A 22,021-nucleotide genomic window follows, 5' to 3' on the forward strand; every position below is an offset into this window, starting at 1 on the left:
TATATAGTTGTAATAGCATTCCTCCCTTGCAGCGCGAGACACCTTTCTGTTGCCATCATTTGTAAACTAACATAAAAGTGGACTGATTTTTTAAACCTGGCTTTCCTTCTTGTAACTCACATTATTTGCAATGTTAATTCGTAAGAAACAGGTTTTCACCGGCAAGTGTGATGAGGTAATTACATCTGTAAAATGGCAAAGAATGGCACAAGGAAGGACAAACTGGATTCAGACTAGTAGATTTCCTCCCTCCTCCTGAGCCTACCTTCACCAGTTAGCACAAATGTAGATGCTACTGAATGCCACAATTTGTGCACATTTTAATTTAAAATAAAGCAACAGAAAGCCAGTGTCTTCCATAAAACAGACACTCAAATAAAGATACTATAACTAGACACATTTTTTAATCTTACATTAATTCTTCATTTTATTATCTTTTGACAATTTAATACCTAGAAAGGTGTCTCCTGGGAGCTTCAAAGATTAGAATGTTCAATATGCTCATAGCTATATTAATTATCTGCAGCAATCTGGTCCCAAGAAATCCTATGATGCTGCAAGTATCAGCAATTAGTTGCTGTGAGACAAAATATTCTACCCATTGAAAAGAAGGCACCTAGATCTCAAGTGTCTAGAGGCAGAGCTTCTGCTGCTGTAAGCTGATACTGCACACCAATTTCAGAACTCTTCCAAATGATTTATGTATTATTCTCTACCACTCTTCAGCTACAGCACAGTTCTTTTTTCCTTGGTACACTATAAGTCTTCTGTACCAGGTACAGGAGTAGTGCCCTTTCAACCAATACCTGGTTTTCTTCTTGATGGGATATCCTATACATATATCTACATGCATGTGTACGTGTGAGAGAGAGAGAGAGAAACAGAGAGCATGCAGGTGTGAAGGTTAAGAGGAATCTTTTTGCTGTCTTCAGCTATTCTAATGATAAGTATAGAGAAGATGGAGTTAGACTCATCTCTGAGGTTGACAATAATCACATGAATGCCAACAGATACAAGCTACAGCAAGGGAAACCCCAACAAATACTGGGAAAAAAATGAGGTTCACAATTAAGTCAGTCAAAACACTAGAAGAGGTTGTCCACTGAAGCTGAGGAATCTTCATTTATAGACATATTCAAAATACAATTGGACAGGCCCTCAGCAACCTGATCTGAATTGGCCACAGAGGGAGTTGGACCAGATGACCTCCAAAAGTCCCTAAATTACTGCATGACTACAATTCTATCCTGGTTAATCTCTTTTAGAAAAGAAGAATTTCTGAAATTAATCCAAGGAAATTTCTCAAAGACAGTCTTAAAAAAGATAATGCACCGACTATTTATTAAGCAAAAAACATAAGCAGGAAGTTGTTACTCACCAAAGAGCTGGACTGGTGTAAATGGTATGGTCTGAGCAAGTCTCATTAAGTTGTTTCTTTCAACAGCTGCAAACAACATAGATTTCACTACTATACTGAATAAACAACAAGCTGGCTGAGTTTCAAAAACATCTGGCAGCACTTTACTGTACAAAGCCAAGGATGCTGCAGTGTGATCCTGTGTCAGATCCGATCACCATTCTACCCAACCCGCAACTCCCCTTTGCATGCCCATAGTATCTCACAAGCATCAGCTGCCTCTCTTTCCCTCGTTCATTGATTCCCTCCTTCCAAGGAAACAGGCTTTCTGGGACATGCCCCTTGCACCCTGGCTAGAAGGACTGCTTTTGCTAACTCTTCATCCTCTTCCTTCCACCAAGGGCTACCGCTACTTCCTCCTCCTGTTGGCTCCACTGCAGCAAGGTTCACACTGTGCCAATGAGATGCATTGGCCCCAGCTGCCCTCAGTGCCTGTCTCGTCAGGCTCAGAAGCACCTGGGGATTTAGCAAGGCATCACAGGAAAATCCAAGCTTGCCCTGCACAGAGCACTGTTTCTTCATCTGGGCTCCTTGCCAAACAACGTCAGTAACATTATTATATCTCCCTAATTGGCAGCTTATTTCTCAGGCAAACACCTTCAAAACTTCAGAGCCCCAACTAAATATTTATGGATTTGTCCTCACAATGACTCAGTTACCAGGAAGGGGGAGAGAGGTGTGAAGTAAGCCACAAAGAGGGTAAGACTAGAACAAGGAGGCAATTCGGATGCTACAGTGCTGACTGCCTAATTTCCCCATTGGCTGAAGACAAAACTAGCATCCCAAGCAGAGAGTGAAGCACAGCAGAGCTGTGTTTCTCTGCGGAGCAACCAAAAAGCCCTGATGGCAGACTCTTCCAGAGCTTGGACACCGTCTGTCCTTCTTTTTAAGATTACTTCTCTGAGTAGAAATTAATTAGAGATTATTTAGCCCAGAAGGAGAGAGCAAAGGGGACCCATGACATGTCAACCCATGAATTAGGGTCCTCATTTGAGAAGATCTGCTTTTCAGATGCCACTTCAAGGCTTGTTTACATATTTCGAATTCAATAGACATTGGTTAACATGCCTGAATAGTTTTGGAGCATAGACTGAAAATCAAGGTCCTCCCTTGATGCTTCACTAGGAACACGCTCTAGTCATGAAATTAGTGCATAGCAGGGACAAGGATCTGAACAGGGAAGCTGCCAGACCTGTGCCGTCTGTCAGACCCTGCTAGCACTCACTCTAGAGCCTCAAGAAGCAATGTGAAGTGGACTTGCACTAGCTGCTGAACTTGGGTCAAAACTCAAGTTCTTTTGGGTGTGCAGAGAGGCAGAACTGTATTTGCCTGCACAATGTGATAGCAACAATAATGCATAAGCAGCATATGGTGCAGGATTTTAGTATCAAACTTCTGAGCTTAGTTGGCTAAATTCTATCCCGATCTCCCTGAGGAAAGAAAACCTACACTGGAAACCTCTTGAGACGTTTGTCAACTCATAATGGAAACCACCCTCATCTGTGCTAAAAAGTCTTACCTAATCTCAAATAGCACACCTGACAAGAGCCAAATTAATCACTGCAACAATGCCATGATGTCAGAGAAATTACTCCTGTACACTGATTACAAACCAGGAGGTGTTATTCCCAGTGAAAATCGCATGGTTTTTTGAACTTCAGGAGGCTGCTACTGCTTCTGGTTTACCCTAGGCTTCCTTCAAAGGAGGCCAAGTCCTGTGGGCAATAGAGACATCTACTGGCAAGCTCTGTGCCGTTCTCCTCCGGGAAAAACTGAAATCCAAGCCTTGTGGGAAAATCTGTGCATACTCAGTTCAGGAAAAGACAGGACTGCAGGCAATTAGCATTCAAATGATTTATTCCCTGCCAGATTTCCAGGAGTTCATAGGTATATAAACACAGATTAAGTAGTACAGGACCAATTAACTGAAGAAACCAATTCCAGAAAGTACAAAGGAGGATGTGGGAGGTGTAAGGGGCAGTGACAGCTATAAACAAATGAGTCCCTCTTCTGCCCCCCTAGGAATCGGAGTTCTATTCATTGTTTCCACTGATATTTTGAAAGCGATTATCTACATTCTGCCCTGGATTTGCCAGAAATACCCGGAATGGAGCAATTAGCAGCAAGAACATAATTCATAATTTCCTCACTGGAGCATTAGGCACGAATTAAAACAGAACCTTCTTAGCAGTGGGCAATTGTGCAACTCTTCAAAATGAAAATCACAGAGGATGACATGGGAAGAACTGATGTTCTTTTTAATTTGTTAAATTACTCAGCTATCATTCTGGTGCCTCCTGCTTACCTGAGTAGTGATGATGCAGATCTTGAGATGTTTTCAAGCAGGTGAAGATATCTGAAATAATGTTTAAAGGATCATTACGTTAATTATTATAGCAGAGATAAATGCATGATTTTTTAATTCCTTCCATCCCAGAGTTTGTCATGAAACAGATTAATCAGAATTACTGTCTCAGCATTCTAAAGAGGAGAATTACTAATAGGCTTTAACTACGTTATAATGTATGGTATATTGGCAGATTTCAGTCATCAACGTAATATAGCCAGATGACTTATTTATTCAGGGAAATGGTGGGAAACTTGTGATATTAACCTCAAGGACATGTAGCTTCTCTAAGCCAATTACACCTCTGGGATATTAAAAGCACTTTGCTGTCCATCATGCTTCACAGCCTCCCAAAGGCATGATTTTTCCAATTCCATCCTCAGTCATTAAGCATTCCATTAACTATACTACTACACCGAAGTTATAATAATACTGTCCCATTAACCCACAGCCTCTAAAATGCTGTTAAAATATAAGCAGACAAACAATTTCTGTGGTTACATATTTAACAGGCACGGCCGGATCAAATTTGGTCCAAAAATCTTTGTTTTATAAAAAGTCTTTTTAATAAAACCAAGATTAATAAGAATGTTTCCATTAATTAGATGAAATCACTTTGTTCTATTGCAAAACAATCCTTCAAAATGCCAGATTTCAGAAAATATGTATGCTGTACTACTTTCTGAAAAATGACATAATCAAAACTGAATCTTCATCATAGTATATTTGAACATTATACTTTTCTTCTTGGTGTATTTTATTTGCTTATATTCCCTTTTCTAGTGAAAGAGATCTTAAATAAAAAACATAAATAGATGTTGGGGGAAGGGCCAGCATTTCCACTGAGTGCCCTTGGTGATTCAAGGTCCCTTTTGCTCTCTTTCTTGCTGGACCCAACTAGTTTTGTTGCATTTCCTATGTTGTAAAACAACAAACATGAAAAGGGGAACGGGGGCTAAGTCATTCCTTTTGACGATGGGAAAACTGGATTTTAATCAAAGCAATGGTGCGCTCTAGAGAGTAGCCCCACAACTCACTACGCTTGCAGCAGTGTGCTTCAGCACTGCAGCGTTCTGTGTACAGCCGGATCCAGAAAGAGCAGTGCTTGAAGGGGAGGTAAGTCTAAGAGAGACTTGTTTCTGTATCACAGGTAGCCTCAGAAGGAGACAGATGCCCAGCTGCTCAGCCTCTTACAGCTAAGTGGCATGTCAGGAAAACTGGAAGATAGACTAAAAGGTAGCACATACAAGTGAAGTTAACTAGCACTCTGCTTTTGTGGAACAAAGTCATTCCTCAGTAACCTTGAATTTCTCCATTGGCCATTTCATAATAAATGCAATCCTTCACTGATTTCATAATTTCAGGGAAACCACACAAACAGAGGAATTATACCAAACTGCAACTTGAAAAATCAAGCATACATTAAAAATTTTATATCACAATCTATCCTCAGGCATACACCCTGCTTTAACTCAGGAGGTCTCTTAGACTGCCAGGGATGAAAGCAGCACCATCATCTTAAAGAGTTTCTTCCTGCTGAAAAGGACAACATTACTGGGCAGACTAGAATAAAAATAGATTTTTTTCTTTTAAGATTTTGCAGTTATCATGAGGAAAACATGTCCTCATAAAAAAATTTTTCACTTTAATGTACAAATTAGTAACTAACATATGAAACAATAGCTGAACATTTTCCTATAACCCTCCAACTATAGTGAATTAACTTCCTTTTGGATTTTGTACTTCAGAATTGTCAGAGTGAGATTTGCAGAGAGGAATTAAAATGAGTGACAAGCAACTAAAAACTTACTGTCAGTTTCCTCTGAAGTTCTCAACCTGTTTAAAAGCAAATATTTGATACTTTACTCCAAAATTTCTGTCATTAAGATAACACTGGTACATATAAAAAGATGTGATCTGTTGGAAGGCAAAATTCACAAAGGTTTGATCAGCAATCATAAACCAAAATAACCCTCAGTGCAACTTTGTTCATTGCAACAATCAGCAAAAAATCTTCAGTTACTGAAGAATAGCCACATTTTTCTGCATGTTTCTTTCTCTGCTTTATGTTGAGCTGCTCTTAACGATTCTGCACCTCTGTTCATATCATTTACACTGCAATAACAGTATCAGTTAGACCACTTCAATCACGTACACAATTGTTCATTTTTCAATCAATGCCGAGATGTATTCAGAGCTACACAAGCCATCGTCATTGCTTGCACAAATATAGACTTTTTAATCTGACGGTCCTTTGGATTAGCAAGGCTGCAGAAAGACTACAGCATCAGCATTAATGTTAAAGCAGTCTTTGTTACAGAAGACAGCAGATATGATTCACCTCACAGACCAGAGAGATCCCACTGAAGACAACAGACTAAGTGACAGAATCAGGCCACTCAATGGCCTGCAAGTCCTGCTGGTTGGTAAGTATGCAGTTTGCCTACTGCCTATAAATGACCGGGGGTAAAAAAAAAAAGCAACCAAAAAAACAACTACAGGATGGGTAAGAAACACAGTATTTTTTTTCCTCTTCTCATGGTGAAATCACACGGGATGTGACAGCTTTCTAGTGTCTTTTATTTATTACATCCACAGTGTTACTAAGTAAGAGAGATATAAAAGAAATCAATGAAAATAAGAAAGAAAAGGAAAAGGAACATAGAGACAGCACCGCCTGTGGAAAAAATACCCCCAATATTAAGATAATGATCAATCAAGCTGGAAAAAAAATCAAAAAACCCACAATAAAATTGAAAACACTTTTGAAATCAGTATACTTTTACTAAATATAATCAAAGCTTAATAACTATTGAAAACCCATTAAGAAAACGAAGCTAAATATTTTGTAAATGTGCAGACTCAGTACAAAAGAGATTAATCAGAGAATGAGAGAAGCTTTCAGGAGCTGCTAGCATTTTAATTATTAAAAAAGGAAACATGCAATTTGCACAGCAAAAGCAAATGCAACTTTTCATGCTCACTAGATTGGAATAATGGCTAGTTAAAGATGCTATGGTGATCTTAGTGATTGAATTAGAAAATTGGATTATTGTTAGAATAAAAAGAGGTGTCTCTTCCACCTAAAATTATACACTTTGTTTAAATGGATCTCCTTTATCTCCATTAATAAGGCTTCATTTAAAGAAACATAAACAGACTGAATTGCCTTAACTCTTCATTTCACATAAATTTCTCATCCTAAGTATACTGCAGAACTGAAGTGGAAACCTGCAGAAAGTATAGAAGTCTCTTTCTAAAAGCATGTGATTAATATCTTAATATACTAATAATACATACAAGGACTTCCTGTTCAGATTACTTTTCTTGGTGGTTCCAAATATGCTATTACTCAAATCCTGTAAAGAAGAGAGATACCTTTACTGGTAAAATCTGTACATCACTGTCATATACACACTGTGCAACTCAGGAAGGTACAATCTTGAAAACATTTATTGATATGCTTATTGTTAGCATGAATAATGACACTGACAGGCAGGTGAATCACAGCATTGCCATACCTACACTAAAATGGAACTAATTCGCTCACATTACAGTTTTCCATGCTGTCTCCATATATTTGAATAAAATACTCAGGTACCCACCTATATCTCAATACACTCACAAAAGCATGTTAAAGGTCTTCTAATATGGACAGTATCAGAGAACTCTCTTTATATTGGAAAATTCCAATTTAGGGATGGGCTTTACAGTTGTTGAAAATAAAATGCACCCTAAACCTCTGTAACAGAAGAAGGTAACACACTGAGCAGCCTTCCAGTGATATTTAGATCACATATTTTCCAGGTCTTATAGTTAAAGAAGTACTCAAATAGTCTTTTAAACTTCTAGCCATATTAGGGAAAATTGGGCCAGCCGGGTCCTCCTAATGTGCTAGTCAGAAATGGGATTATTCTTCTGAATAGTAGTCAGGCAGATTTCAATCCTCAAAAGAAACAGAGCCCCCCAAAAAAGTTCAAAGACTACAAAGTTTAAAGATAAATTAAGTAAAATTCAGCTTTGAATATTATCTGAAACTTAATTCACAATTTTTTTCACTCATATTTTCACCTTGTAGCTTGCTTTGCAGATGAAAAAAATCTTTAACAAAACCACAACCTTCCTATACACACCCTTGCTTTGCACCCTGCTACCCATCAGGAGGGATTTCTGAACCACTGGTGTTCAATGGGTAAATGTGAGAAGCACCACTTCAGGAAAAATACATTTCTTTCTTTAAAATATATCCTACTTCAAGCGGAACAGTTGGATGCAGCAACGTTGTTATATCTCAGTGATATATATATATAAACTCTCATAACCTAGACAGGACTTAAGGAGAGGCATAGCAACTCAGTGGGTATTGGAGGCTGTTCTTGAAAGAATAAATAACTTGAAGTTGGCGTTCTGGAAGTGGCTAGTTTCAGCTGACTCCAATCCTGCTGTAATCAGTGGAATTTTTCTGAGAACTTTAAATATCCTACCCTTGAGTTTTACCCAAGACATCTTAATATGAATTTTGAAGCACCAGATTACTTGGTCCCTTCACACAGTTTTCCTGACTGTTATTTTGCTTGTCTGACCCTGTGTTTCACATTTCACAGATTTATCGATTTACACTCCAAGCTCAGGTTTTACAGAATACAAAATCAGTATTTTATTTCTATTTCTCTCTCTCTCCCCACTCTTTCATTGAAAAACCTGCCATTTTAAAAATTTAGATTCAAGCTCTCTTCCCTGGCATTTGGGATCCAAATTCTACAGCATTCAGAACAGCAGATCTGAAACTATCATCTAGTTTATTTTTATTCCTTAAAAAAAAAAAAAGCCACTCATAGCATTTACACTGAAAAATAAGCTAGGCTTTTAAAGATCACAATTTTAATAATCAAGAGTGCTATAAGTAAAAGAGGCAAGGAAGGGTGCTGTTGAAAAAGGAAGAGGAAAGGATTATTTCACAGTTCCTTTTCTTAATTTATTCTTTGTTAATTTCCTTTCATACCTCTGAGATACCCCTACGCAATGTAGTGGAAGATACATTTTCTTCCATTAGCTACACCATTTTAAAACAGATAGAAGTTTCTATAATCCAGACTCCTGCCTCCAGTCTTCACGAAATATAAATTGGTCTAGCTCCAGCAAAGTCAATGAGCCTATGTAGATTTACATAGGCAGAGGACCTTTACATTATGGAGCTGCAAATTAATTATGATAAATAATAAGATATGGTGTTTATAAGTCAGTAACTAGGAAATCTAAGATTTGCAATTATTATCAATATTTAACTCCCACTTTGCAAGAAATAACTATCTCTGTGTGACAGATTAAGAGCTATGTAGCTAACTTTCCAAAATTTTCTTCACTCTGCTAACCAATTCTGCCCACAGGCTCAAGACCAAGCTGTCAGCTCACTCATTGCCTAACGAAACATCAACACACGCGTCACTTCTGACCAAGTTCTTCATACTCAGAACCACTTCGTGATTCAATAATTTAATATCCTACTTTAATAATCTTAATAGAGTGTTAACAGCTGATAAATTATACATTCACTCACACACATGCGCTGTGCCAGCAGACAACAAAGTTCCTCATCTCTCAAGAGGTATTTCGTGGCAAAGAACCCATAGTGGCAAGTCCAGGGACATCAGCAGAGCTACCCTGGGCTCATCCCAGCCAGAACTATGGACTAGGATGTGTAATCTTAGGTCTTACCTCTCGAGAATGCCTCAGGTAATCACAGAATGGTATGGTATGCCTACCGATGTCTTGATTTTCCATTTTTTGGTGCATGTAACTGAGACGTTCCAAACCTAGCCAAAAGAGCAGGTGTCAGCTATTTCCAGAGTGTAAATGAACAGCTCTACTGCTACAAACTAAACACCTATGCAGTGCTATAAAATTAACACCTATATACCATATTGCCCCAGCAAACGCATAATGGGCTATAAAAGCAATAACAGAATTTCACAGGGTTAAAACAGACTGTTTCCTTTCTCTGTCAGCAGGTTTCGGAGGAGCGCAGCCCTTCTCAGACCATGCTGTGCTGAGTCACAGCATTCCCTGGTGCTTCTCCCAGCAGCTCGCAGGATGAAGCCAGTGAGCCGCATCACAGCAAAGCTGAAAGACAAGATGAACTATGCAAAGGATTTCTGAGAATGAAAGAGCTGGAGAATTACTAAAAGAAGAGTAGGAATGCCATTCCCTTTTCATTCCAACAGAGACGATACAGAATTCATTTCTTCCCTTTGGAGGATGTGTTTCTGAGCAATGAGTAATGAATAATGCATGCAGAGGATCTGCCAGCAGATACAGTATCACAGCACTGCCTGCAAGTGTAAATGCCCTGAGAAATTCACGAGAGAGTTTATTTTTACAATTAGCCAGGATGCCACTTTAGAAGACACCTCAGGAGAGGAGACAAGGGTATCATCCTCCTTGTTTCCCACTTATTCCTGAGGATTAGTACTCTACTATCTCCCACGCGAGACAGGCAGCACTCCTGGAAAGATTTAACTGACCTTCCATCCAACCTATATCCCTTTTGCCTCTGCAATGACGCAGCAAATAACCAAGTCGTGTGTGCCTGCAACCTAATTCTAATTCTGTAAAAACTATGCCATGATGTGAAAGTGGTGGATGACACTTTGAATTTGTGAATTTTTATTTACTGCTTCTTTTTAAAAGCTGTTCTGAATTTCACCGTCTGCAAAATATCACATACTTAGCTGACTGAAATTAGACACAGTGAGCCAGTTCTTGCTGTGTTTCTCTTGCTCATTCCAGACATTGATCTCTGCAGGCTCGGAGCTCACTTGGGTGTTCTGGGGACAATCATCCACTCTAATCACCTGGCAAGACACAGACAAAACAACACTCGATTTATAGGACGACTAGCACCTCTGCAGTTCCTCTAACAGCCTATGACGTGGCCTTTCAGAGCATCACTGAAATGCCAATGACTGAACTCGCTCCCAACAGAGAAACAGATTTTCCCATTTTTGTTACAAGTTGCAGAAGACACATTGCTTTTGTCTAGTAAATACTACTGATGAAAGGTCTAGCACTACAGCTTTTTTAAACAAAGTTTGAAGTCCCTCGGAATACCTGCAGAGGTATTAGATCTCAAAGTTCAAGTCTAAGATCTGTTGCTGACCTGAGCATCTTATGTAAACAAATCAGTCTTCAGCTTTCATCTCATTAAACAGAGATAACACTTTCCAGCTGACAAAGATCCTAGGAATCTCTTTGTAACTTTATAAATAGATTTTTATGTATGTACACACACATACAGTTATGAAAGTTGCCCCATACATATGACACAATCAATATGCTGTCTGCAATGTGCTAAATGTTTGATGGATTCAGAGAAAAGATTGGGACTCTTGTAGGCAGGAGACAACATTACAAGGCCTGGCTTGCTTGTGTACAGTTGCCCACTGCCGGGATATGGCTCGCCACTCCTTCAGTCTATCCTAGATCATATGAAGCTTCCCCAAGCCCTCCTGCCAGCTAAAGTACAAGGACTGATTCCTTTCTGTGTAAAATCAGTAACACCCCTGGTATACTATCTAGCGAAGTCCATAGACTTCAACACGTTCAAAACTGAAATCCCACACATTCAAACAAAAGGGAAATTAAACCAAAGCCAGACACACAAAAAAGATGCCCCAATTTGTGTGCAGCATTTTAAATGTATACATTTTCAACTAAGCCACACTGCAGAACTGCTCTTAATGCATGAAAAAGACAGCTATGGGATATGTGATTCTCTTGCGTCTGCACATACCGGCACCTGAAGGGTTTTTTGATTCTTCTTTCCTCTCCCAGACTTTCTGTCTCTGTTTTGTTGTTTTGCTTTTGTTGCCTCACTGTGGTGTAGCTCACTGGATCGTAAGGACTCTGTGGGAAAGAGCCAAAAAACACCATTAAGCTACAGAGCTTTTGTTTACTGAGAGAAGATCTGATAAGACTGAGAGTTGGCAGATCTCCACAGCAAGCTGAGAAAGACTTGTGACACCCAAAGCCAATACTCATGCAGTTCAGTGCAAAGATGTGCACCTCACAAGATATAAAACAACAAATGTTATCCATCATCTCACACAACTCATACTTAGAACTGGAATCTGCTATATTTTAGCTGTTGATAAGCAAACTTGGTGGTGGACAGGGAGGGTTTTAAACTGGCTATAAAAATGTATACCTCTTCGTTCTCCATGCATCCATCTGACCTATGATACTGCTAATGTATCTCTTAGGGACTGTGTGGTTTCTTTTGGCTCCTGCAACTCTTGCATTGTATCTCCAGGGCAGGAGACTTCCCCGGAGCAAGCACAGTCACTCTGTCACCCTGGCTGTATAGCCACTGCCATAGGGATCCCGTGAGATGGGGAGAATCAGGATGGCTAACAAACAGGTGTGGTGCAGCTTGGATACCAGGCAGACTTCAGAAATTCCCTACAGCAGTCAGACCCAGCACAAAGAAAGTGAAGGAGTAACTCTGAACTCTCTGCTACTACCCTCAACTGCAGCTATTACCTCCTGGGTGCAAAGGAAACATTTTTATAATGTCTTGGGCTCCCCAGTAAAAGATACTGTATAGGTGTAGTGTTCTATAATTACCACCTATGGCCTTGCAGGTTTTCCCTCTTTTCTCTTTCTTATGGGACTGTAAGCTGTTGCTCCTGCAGAAACCCCAGTCCCTCCAGAGTGGGCTGATCCAGAAGGAGGTGCTGCGTTTCAGCTTGTTCTGAGAGATGCTGCTGCTGTGACATGACCTGTCGGAGTTGTAGGAGAAGGACTTTGATTCTTTTATCTGGGCATGCCTGGGAGGACTACCTGTGCAATTGCAGTCACTGTTATAGGTGGAATGTATGCACAGGGCCTTCTTCTTTGTTTCTGAGCTGAAAACCCCTTTTTCATCACCTTCAGAGAATCCCCAGTTCACATAACCGCCTTCAGTTTCTTCCCTGTCATCACAGGAGGGTGCTGCACTCTCTTCAGTCTCCGATGGCTGGAGACCAAGAGGATGATCAGCCTCTACGGCATTAGTCTTTTCTGATGGCAAATGAATAACAAAGTCTCTCTGGCTCCATTGATAATCTTCTGGCTCTTTTCCAATGAGGCTGACACTCCGCAAGTTTGGCTGCACCACAATGCTACTTTGCAGTTCATGCCTGAATGCATCGTCCCTGTACTTGGCAGAAGTGCTCAAAAAGGACAAATTTAAGGTGACATCCTCAGATAAAGACCCTCCCTGATGGTCTGGGGGCACCAGCAAGAATTGTCCATATCTAGGGGTTGACTTAGTCTCAGAGGATACTCCCGAAGTGAGTGTGTCACTTTCTATTTCTATCTTTCGAGAGTTGTCTTCTACCACCTTGTTACTCTCGGTCCTCAATACATGGTCTTTGCACTCTGACGGCCACTGACTCCTTACCAAGCTCCGTAAGAGGGAGGGTGGCATGCTGGAGTAGTGGTATTTCTTGTCATACAAACACTCTAGGCTGCTCAAGGTCTTGGAATAGAGCGCATTGCTCCAGCTATGGGGCAGCTTCCTACAGGTTCGATGTTTTGTGTCAGCCAGTAAGGCTTCTTCCACCTGCAAGGTGTCTACAGCTGAAAGCACTTTGAGGATGTCCACTGTCAAGGCAGACAGGTCTTGCAAATGTCCTAGCTGGCTGTCCAGGGAGAGTAAAGACTCCTTGATATAAAATACCTTCTCATGCACTTCTTTAAGCTGCAGAAACATTTCCTCCACTCTAGGTAGAAAAAGAAAATATAATTAAAATACCAAAACACAGATCTTTACTTCTGTTTACCAGATGATGAAGGAAGACATTAACACATTTCAAAAAGTCAGTGTTTCAAACAGCCCTTTATTTTTTTTTAATGATGACTTCTATTCCCATGAGTATCTATATTTAACAAAACCCATCCAGACTTACAACATGTCATTCAGATTACTGGGCCAACAGCCAGTGACTTTTAAGGAAACAGGCTTTTTGCTCAAGGAGTATCTATTTTAAAAACTGCTATTTTCCTACTAATGTCCATTCCTTGCCACAGAACTACTAAACCATGGACCGCAGGACACAGCTTTGGAAATGTTGCATTAGCTATTGCTGTAAATGTAAAATGCTGTAAAGTATACTTCTTGTCAGCCAGTCATCCTGCATTTCTACATTTCTTGTGCAAGCATGAGAAGGACAAGGCTCACACAAACCTACAGATACTCTTGCATTTCTCAAATACTGGCAACTGCTGGGAAAAGGGTCTTCCCAAGAACCTATTTGGCCTCTGGGAACAGATTCTGTATGTCTGATGCCATCAGTTATCTTCAGGTAAAATTCAGCTGCCCAAAAAGCAAAGCCTTTTTTTATGGTCTTCAAATCCCCAGTGAACAGTGCAAGAACTTCTTGGCCTGGAATGACATCATTTTAACCAAATCATTATCTTCAGATTTCCTGAAGATACTCTGTCTGGTGCTCTATCACTAAGACAATGATAAACTAGCTGCAGGCAATATGCAAAAGTTGCTCGTTTCCTTTGTCACTGAGTAACTAAAAGATGTAGTATTTGACCAATAGCTGAATAAAATGAAAGACCAGTGTTCCAAAATATTTTATTCAGTTAAATTAATTTCTTATATTAATGTTATGCAATGCTGTGAAGTGTGTTTCACCTTTGTACTCAGAAAAAAATTCCTTTCCAGATCTGTATTTATCCGCTAAATGAAATCTCATTGCTGTAATCGATTCTGCAGCTTTTGAACAAAGCTACTTATTTTATTTCTTTTACAGAGGACATTCATTTTGCTTGTGTGTTTTGTTTTAGTATGCAGAAAATAAGATTATGAACAGGCAAAGATTAAAAGGCTATCTTTCTCTAGGCAAAACAAATTTATTAGATGAGATCAGTATTGGCAATCAGTAAGACTTTTTATAGTGCTCACTTTCTTTAACTCTTCCCATTAAACTTATTGGCAGCTTTGCCATTGATTTCAATAGAAAGCTAAATTAGGCTAATATTAAGAGTTTTGAAACCCCATTGACAGCTGTGTATTGACGTTTTGCAAACCAAGACACTACATTGCAGATAATGCTACAATGGTTATACAGTTATTTCTGTAAACATCAGTTGTACTCAATCACAAGCAATACTCTCATAGAGTTCCTACACTGCTAGGCTTTTAAATAAAAATATGTACTGTATGCCGTAGCCTGGCATGTTTTTGTGGTGCTATCTGGTCTGCAAAAGTGAAACTGAGCAACACCTTGCTGTACCCCTTTAACCACCTGCACATTGCACACATCTGGGAACGCAATTCCGCCAGGAAGTCTTCCCAGCCAGGCCTTCCATGCAGTTAAAACAGATACATTACATTTCCATCAAATTAGCAAGGCCTATGCATGTTATTGCTCCTCATGTTCACAGTGGCCATAACCTGTTCCAAAAGCATTAGCTTATCAAAGTCTTTTTATATGACAAATGTACACAAAGAGCACAAATCTGCAGCAAAACACACCTTTCTGTTGTCAGACGGATCCTTTCACTGTCACTGGAACTCAGGCTTTCATTCTTCTCATGAAAATATTTTTCCACACACTGTTCCTCGAAGTCATGGAGTTTCTTTAACTCCTCATCACTCAGGTACAGCTCTGAACAAAGCAGGCAGGAGTCAGTATGAAGCACGCTGACAAAAGCAACTGTTTATAAGTACGCATGAGAAAAAAAGAAAACTGTCAGAACTGGTTTCCTCCCCCTCCCTTGACAAGAACGAATCAGACCTAACTCCATGAATCTGGGCTTATGTATAAAGACTCAACATGCCAAATACACGTAAACGTGTTTTTTATTTTTCCTTGCGGAGCAAAACCACGCTCACAAAAATTCCAGTGCACTCCCTTTTAAAGACTCAAAAGTACATACCCAAATGGCTTCTCACAAAGATATATTTTCTCCCAAACTTTTTCCTGTATTTTGTTATACGTGTGACTCACAAGACTTAGATATAGATATGTAAGACTTACAAAGATTTCACTATATCACTATATAATTTGGTCCAGGCATTCATTTAGGGCGAGTCACCTACAACAGTTACAGTCCTTTCAGGTACTCAAAGCTACAAAGCTTTTTTTCACCTAATTGCTTAACATGTTCATATGTATAAAACATTAAGCAAGATTACTGGACAAAAAAGAACTCATTCAGAAGTTTAAAAGCCCACAACTTGGGCTACTCATGATGTTATTCTTCTAGCACACCAAGACTTCTGGGAGAAGACATCAATTATAAGTCAGTATGAAGAAATGCATACAGTGGAAAACTGCTTCTCTAATTCAAACTCCACGTCTTCCAAGCTCCTTTTTTCTTTCCTTTTTTACATACCAGAGTCCTCACTGTACTTGCTAGGGGGGCATCTGTGCCAAGAGAGATGGCAGTGTTTGCTACAAGCATGTAGTACTCGACTGCAACACACAGCTCAGCAGGGAAGCCCCTCGCAGTGTTCTGGAGTCCCTTTCTCACTCCGAATGAGACCTGATCACCTCCCAGGCTCTTTTCCCCCCTAACCTATCTGTGTTCTTACCGCCAAGATTTTACTCTGTATCTTGGTGTTTTCATTGCTTGTCCACAGGGTGGCACTGGATCCTCATTGCTAAAACCAGTTAACGCTAACCACACCAAAATGTAAGTAGAAGAAACTTATCAAGCAATGCATAGACATATAGAAAAGAGACACAAAGGTACACAAACAGGAAAAAAGTCTCTTTCTGACAGAAGTGTAGGCAAGGCATGAGCCCTCTTCTATCCAAGGACTTTTAGATGTGCTAAGCAGTGTTTTAGTTTTCCTTCTATCTAATGCAACTTACAAGTAAGACAACTTCTATGCTACATCAGTGACTTCTACTATGCACACATATAAAATAAGCAGTGGTACTTCAAAGGCAGGCTGATGTATCCAGTCATGACGGAGGAGCTGAGCCTGGGAGCAGCAGTAAAGCGGCTCAGCATTGATTAGTTAAGCCCATTTTTGAACTCTGTAACCACCTGTGAGCATGCCAGATATCTTCAGGGATTCATGTTCAGCAAAGAAAATCCTAAGTGAAGCATAACCCAGTCAGGGTCTGCTCACCTCTGTTACTAGGCATCAAGGACGTACAATGCATCAAAAAGGATGAGGCTGTATAATACTATGCACCAATACTCCCCAGTGTTTTTTTAGATAAGGTTACAGCCACCAGCCTTTTCTTCTCCCCATTGCCCTGCCTCACCCCACCAACCACCAAGCCCCACTACCGAGTATTCATTCCCGTTCCAACATCTTGTGGTCCCCTCCGTGCAACGGCTAGGACTGCTCCTGGCAGAGCTGCAGGAGCTGGCGACAGTGGGACAGGGAACTGGCATCACCTTAAAGAGGCATTCGGAAGGACCCTGGGATGCAGAAGTCCAAGTTGGGAAGGGTGAAGGAGGTGGGGTTAAGGTGCAGCGAAGAGCCAGTGCACAAAGGGAATGATGCAGTGAGGAGGTGGGAGGCCCCTATGCTCTCTCTCTGCATCTGCCATCACACTGGATCTCCTCTGTCCTTGGGCTCTGTGGCTACTTTCTCTCAGCAATTAAAAAGGAATTGTTGGTCTTTTCAGGACAAATGTACAGAAATTTATACCTCCAGTATTGTCTACTTTCTTTCAAAATAAGGCTATTCATTCCTACAGAATAAGTTGCTGTCACTTTATTTCAGCTCAGAGTTGTGATGTACCTTGACCGATGCACAGTATCTAGCACAGCAAAAGCCAAATACAAAGCAAAGCATCCCCCTAGCCACTTTTTCCTACAAGACTTCTCAGGCAGGTTAAGTTCAGTTTTGCAAATAAAAAAAGCCTCCTACCCGGAGAATCTCTTTTTTTTTTTTTTTGGAGGAACTGAGCTACGAAGTGGTGGGAGGCTGGCAAAATATTCCTCATCAGCTATTTCTTTTGGTCCCCAGCTTAGCTCTGCTTACTTAGTCCAACATCGCCTTCCTCTTGATCCAGCTCATTTGGGGGCCGATGGTGGAAGACGCGGTTTATCAGAAGTCCAATGTGGCTCAGGAGGATGAAAGGTGGAGGCAGCCATGGCTTCTCATGGTAGGTCATAATGTAGCGGTACCGGTTGTACTTCCAGAGCTTGTTCGATATGGATTTCAAATCATAATAAACATTACTGAGAAGAGAGATAGAGGGGAAGGAGGGTGAAACACTCCTGTGAGGAATACTCCCAATACAGCACAAGATGCTTGTCTACAGATCTAATTTGACACTGAAGAAAAGTCCCATCTCTCCAGTGAGGTAAATCAGCTTAGCAACTTTCATTTAACAAAGCAGCAGCACGTGCCTGCAGCTAGCGCACTGAGAATGAGATCTTCAAAGCTGCCTAACGGATTTGGAGATCCAATTCCCATTCACATTAATGGGAACTGGGCAAAAAATACCCCTGAAGTGGCTTTGAAATCTCAGCCAGATTATTTAAACTTTAATACATAGCCTAATTGAGAATTCAACACTGTCTGCCTCTTTGGATTGGATTAAATGTAGGAGTCAGGCTAAGGGAAGAGTGTTAACCAAATGGTTCTGCTGCTCTTCAGTGCACTCCACCGAAACAAAATACTTGCTGCAAGAGGCAGCTACATGAGCAATTCTTCTGCAGAGTACTCTTTGGAGCCGTAATATTTCTAACCATGACTGTTGTTGCACTGAATAATTTCCTGTATCTACTATCATAGACCCAAGTACAGGGAAGCAACTTTGTGGTTTCTGGCACTGTAATTTAGCTGCACCGTCATACTACACACCCAGCATATAATCACAAAAACATCAGCTTTGCTTCTGGGAGCATAATTAAATATATTGCTCATATCCATTTTTGGTCCCACTTCTGGAACAATCAAATCACTAGGCAGAACATTTAACATATCATCATTGCTGAAGGTTTAAATCTAGAAATAATTCAAATTACAATTTCACAGCTGTGTATTAAAAAAAAAAAATTGATGCCTTGACACAATTTCAGGAAAGGGATTTCTAATTGGAAGTGGGAATAGAATGAGTTTTGATCATTCAGTTTTCTTGAATATTAATCACTAATTTCTTCATCTGAATTTTTTTTAACCTACAGCTGACTTTTTCTTCCCCAGAAATACTAGAACTCTAGGAAAAAATATTTAACTACTTGGGTTAGACTGCACTTTACTAATATTTTACAGAACCTGATCCACTACAAGGGTTTCCCTGTTAAAACTTGAAAGGTTAGAATTACTATAAAGACATGGATTAATTACTATAGAATTATTATTAATTACTATAGAATTACAATAAAGACCCCTCCTACTCTGGCAGCAGACATTAAAAAGCAGATAGTTAAAAACACTACAGTTAGATTTCAGTCTAGAACATATCAAATTGCATCAAACAACAGGAATTTTCAAATTATTTCCTAAAGGAAGAGCATGCTCCTACAAAGTCATTATCCTCTTCCCTTGAATACCTTCTCCACTTATCTGCCAATTTAAATCTTGGGCTACCCTATGATGAACATTATATAGGCTCTCAGCACAACAAATACAACTTTTAGGAACAAAGGACAAATTACTTCAGAGCTGAATTAATGTTGCTTGTTTGCCAACTGGAGCTGTCCACTTTCACACAGTCAGATTCTGTTTAAATGGCAAAACAGTTTAGGTGTCTGCTCACCATCCCCTTTCTCCCACCCTCTTGCTTCCACTGTTCTTTTTTTATTCACCGGACCCCCATGCCCTGCTGGGGCATTTTTGGTGAAGGGCTTTTGCAGAAGTATTGGCAGAACATCTATTAGTTGCTTTTGCTTTTGCAGCAATATACCATGGTACCTACTTAAAGAAAGCAATAAGCAAGTTGACCATGATGATGTACTGCACAAACAGGTAGACAGCTTGGAGGAACGGTGTGAGGAAGGAGCCAGGAGGACAGTCTTCATTGGTTTCACAGACTGGAAGTGAAGGACATAGAGAGCATGGTCAGCACAAAAATCAGAGCAGAGCACAGCAATGGCATGTGCTCCTCATTTGCCCCAGCAAGAAACAGAATAGTCCTGGTTACTTTCACGGAGATACATTACTAAATTTCCAACTAAAAAGTCTACCTCCATGTAAAGGAGATCTGAGACCTCTTCATTACACTACTGCCCCATAGTTTCCATTGCAATTCAGAAGCTGTAGACACCATTTCATACATATCAGTTCTTAAGCCAGTCACCTCGACTTTTTGTTAAGGGGAAGAATGATGCAGCTGAAATGTATTTGGGAGATGGCACACACTCAAGTAAACTGAAATCCAAATCCAGTGCAAAGGCTGCTTTATCAGTACTGGAGTGTTATTCCTTTAGAGCTTCAGTAAGATCACATTAACTCATGGGCAAAAGGATATATGGCTACGAATATTTGTGAGATGAGACAACAAATCATAGAAATTAAGGGATCCCTCTTAATGTTTTTAAATTGTCAAAATAAATACTTTTCAGTCTTTATAATTTTTAATCAAATTTTACACCTTTGAGGAAATTTTAAAACACATTTATAAGGCAGCAGCCCTAAATTCAGGACATACTCCGCAGCATGAAGAGTCATTAGAGAAATCATAGCTTTATCTGGGAAGTGTCAAATTTCTAAAGGTTTAGCATTAATAAGTGATTAAATAGATTAAACTGTGAAACTTAACAGTGTGCTTTCATTAAAAGAATTTTGACTTATATAACCAAAATACATAGCCATTATGTGACTGTTTCAGCATTAATAATGGATGCAACATCATAAATTATTTTAATGAATTAGGTCTATGCTGAACTATGTATCTTAAATATCTGTATCTATTTGCATACCTACTTCTCTATCTTAGGGACTGTTTTACTTGTACCCATCACTTAGCAGCATGAGAGTGCCTTCCATCTGCAATGCTGAAATACCTCCTGGAGTGCCTGGTTCTTCTCTCTTACTGAGACAAGGTCAAAGCCATAATCAAGATATAACATTTTTCTTATTTACGTTGATTGGTTCTAATTTTCCTATGTTTAACTGGTTTATCCATTTAAGAATGATGCCAGGTAACTCTTACTATGGTGAAAGATAATTTTTCTTTCTTATTTTTCCTTTTTTGTTTTCCTTTTATTCTTACTTCCTTTAAGGCAACTTTGTAGTCTTTTCTCCAAGAGATCAGCATCTTTGGATTCGTCTAATTGGAAATTCATTTCACTGCCAGATCCCCTGACCATGAACTAGCTTAGTATTAGTTCCGATGTGCTTTGTTCTGACCTTTGCAATATACCTCATTTGAAAAGCTAAACTTGAAGGTTTTAAAGCTTAATCTTTATTTTTAACAAAGAAACTAATATTCTCACCTTTATTCATGCAGTATTACTCATTAAGGACATACATATATACTGGAATCAAAATTGTTTGAGCAAGAATAGACTCAGTGTGTACTCAAAATTCTAGTAGCCCGAAGTGGACATGTTTCTGCACATATTAAATTTAAGCTGTTGAGCTGTACTATGAAAATTACCTACCATCTATTTCTCCAGCATAGACCTCACCAAACATCATCCAGTAGGGCTGAAATACTATATCTCGTGCCAGAGTCCAAGAAGGAGGCTCCTCTGGTGAAAGAATTGCCTTTCGTGACACTCCAAAACTCAATAGGACTATGGCCATCATGACCACAATATAGAACATGTTTGCTGTCTGGAAGACATGGTTGCATGAAGGAATTAGCTGTGTTAATGATACGTAAAGTAGACACACATTTTAGGGAAGAGATCAATCACTGCTTTTACAAATCAGAATATAAAAACAGGGCTAATAATCTAATATGATGGAGGAAATAAAAATATTTTATTACTATGACCTGCACTACCCAAGTATTTTATAGAGGTTAAAGTCATCCCGGACCAAAAAGGCCACAAGTCCTATTTGCCTCTCAAGTCCCTCTTAAGATCTCAAGCAAGATTTGAAAAATGCAGAGACCTTATGATGGTGCTTTTCCTCAGTGGTGTTTCTTCCAAACTGAGAGCAAGGAATAGCAGTGAAAACTATTTTGCCTTCTAACACTGAATCGGAATTACTATGCAAGACAGAATATGAAAGTATTAATAAGATAGTTCCCAATAACCGAGGGAAATTACAGTGGGAATCTGCAGATGTCCCTCAAGACTAGGCAGCAGTTCAGCAGCAGTTCTTATACCAAAAGAGA

At 39.6% G+C, this 22,021-nt stretch overlaps 1 protein-coding gene across 1 annotated transcript in view; it reads right to left on the minus strand.

Moving 5' to 3' along the window:
- Positions 1–22,021, minus strand: part of TRPM6 (transient receptor potential cation channel subfamily M member 6) — an 85,762-nt gene that overhangs the window by 11,079 nt on the left and 52,662 nt on the right. The window contains exons 23-34 of the mRNA XM_050913595.1: positions 21,339–21,513; positions 19,652–19,766; positions 17,767–17,966; positions 15,292–15,424; positions 12,387–13,525; positions 11,554–11,666; positions 10,489–10,615; positions 9,480–9,577; positions 7,065–7,123; positions 5,575–5,600; positions 3,723–3,773; positions 1,379–1,444 (exon numbers count right to left, since the gene is read on the minus strand). Of these exons, the coding sequence (XP_050769552.1) occupies positions 1,379–1,444; positions 3,723–3,773; positions 5,575–5,600; positions 7,065–7,123; positions 9,480–9,577; positions 10,489–10,615; positions 11,554–11,666; positions 12,387–13,525; positions 15,292–15,424; positions 17,767–17,966; positions 19,652–19,766; positions 21,339–21,513 (2,302 nt within the window). The remainder of the gene's footprint in view (positions 1–1,378; positions 1,445–3,722; positions 3,774–5,574; positions 5,601–7,064; positions 7,124–9,479; positions 9,578–10,488; positions 10,616–11,553; positions 11,667–12,386; positions 13,526–15,291; positions 15,425–17,766; positions 17,967–19,651; positions 19,767–21,338; positions 21,514–22,021) is intronic.

This window comes from Gymnogyps californianus, chromosome Z, assembly GCF_018139145.2.
Source record: "Gymnogyps californianus isolate 813 chromosome Z, ASM1813914v2, whole genome shotgun sequence".
Lineage (NCBI taxonomy): Eukaryota > Metazoa > Chordata > Aves > Accipitriformes > Cathartidae > Gymnogyps > Gymnogyps californianus.